Source organism: Austrofundulus limnaeus, unplaced genomic scaffold, assembly GCF_001266775.1.
Source record: "Austrofundulus limnaeus strain Quisiro unplaced genomic scaffold, Austrofundulus_limnaeus-1.0 Scaffold246, whole genome shotgun sequence".
Taxonomy (NCBI): Eukaryota; Metazoa; Chordata; class Actinopteri; order Cyprinodontiformes; family Rivulidae; genus Austrofundulus; species Austrofundulus limnaeus.
The window spans coordinates 498404-499688 of record NW_013952648.1 but is presented as its reverse complement, the minus strand read 5'-3'; the positions used below and the strand labels follow the sequence as shown (position 1 = coordinate 499688).

Genomic DNA, 1285 nt, shown 5'->3' with positions numbered 1-1285 from the left:
AAGCATAAAAGATGCTCTTATTTTCTAGTTTACTCACTTCTCGCAGAGAATGCCACTTCCGGTTTACCCGGATATATGAGCATAATTCCCAAAGATGGCGGAGCAAGGTCCGATGGCTATAGCGATGCGGCTACGAAACCAGCTTCAGTCCGTTTACAAACTGGACCCGCTGCGGAACGAGGTGAGTGGCGGGCTTTTTACAGACCGTCCGTGGCGGAGGAGGACGCAGCGGGGGGTGAGCGTCCACCGGACGGGCGTTTATCCCGCGAATTAACGGCAGATGGTTGTCCTCTCCGCCGCGCTGATGGTGAGAGGCAGCGAGCGATGTTTGGAGCATGCGTACAGCAGCGGGGTCCGACCGTGTTGTTCTGCGGAGCGGCGTGAACCAAAAAGCTCGCGCCTCGCTGTTGTTGCACAGGAAACCCACATCTTTAGTCCCACCGAGAGTTTTACTTGCGGGTTTCGGSGGCAGAGCTGCGGGGTTCCGGTGCTTCTGGATCGGTGGGTGATGAAGTCCGTTTGGAGTTGCTGGTTTGGGTTCGTCCTGAACGGACCGTGTTTGTGTCAGAGCCCCGCGCTGCTCGGTTCTTATTAACCAGGTTCTTTTGGATCACATTTGTTCCAGCTGAGTTTAAACTTATAGTGGACTGAAAGTCTGAGCGCTGATTTAATCCTTAAACATGAAACAGCCATAGTTTGTAGTTAAAGGTCAAAGGTCAGAGTCGAACAGCACCTCCTGAATGATGTGTCAATGCGCTCTGGATTCAGCTGAAAATTCAAATATTTCTTTGGTAATCCTGAAAAATCAGATTTTCTAATACAATAAATAGATTTAATAAGCTGGATGTTTTATTTAGCCTCACCTGTCACGATGTAAGGAGTTTAAAAGTTCTGACACAAACCGGGATCAGAAAACAAACTTTTTTGATGGCCGAGTTTGGAGGTTTTATTATTGCTGCTATTTACAAACTTATGAGTCATTTTAAAGTTGACTTTTTTAATAAACACCCTATGACTCCTTTATTGTCTGTTTTTTGAGCCGTTTATTTTTATTTATTTATTTGTTTGTGTGTGTGTAGCTGAACTCTTTGTCCTTCAGGGTGAGTTGCTGCCATCARAAACTGCTGTTTTTCTGTTTGACCAGTAAGAACCAAACTCCTGAACATAGTTTATTACCTCCGTCAAGGGCGAGGTAATGTTTTCGGTCACGTCTGTCTGTTCTGTCTGTGAACAACATTACTCAAAAACTTGTGGACGGATTGTCATGACATTTTTACCACATGTG

General features: G+C 45.8%; 1 protein-coding gene and 1 long non-coding RNA gene across 2 annotated transcripts in view; one reads left to right on the top strand and one right to left on the bottom strand.

Annotated features, from left to right (window-relative positions):
- LOC106525889 (uncharacterized) overlaps positions 1-845 on the bottom strand; it is a 10737-nt gene extending 9892 nt beyond the window's left edge. The window contains exon 1 of the long non-coding RNA XR_001311185.1: positions 38-845. This is a non-coding gene — a long non-coding RNA (uncharacterized LOC106525889). The remainder of the gene's footprint in view (positions 1-37) is intronic.
- The window catches only part of pcgf1 (polycomb group ring finger 1), a gene marked incomplete in the record, with an annotated part of 8518 nt that continues 7290 nt past the window's right edge, over positions 58-1285 (top strand). The window contains 1 exon segment of the mRNA XM_014020268.1: positions 58-181. Within this exon segment, the coding sequence (XP_013875722.1) occupies positions 95-181 (87 nt within the window).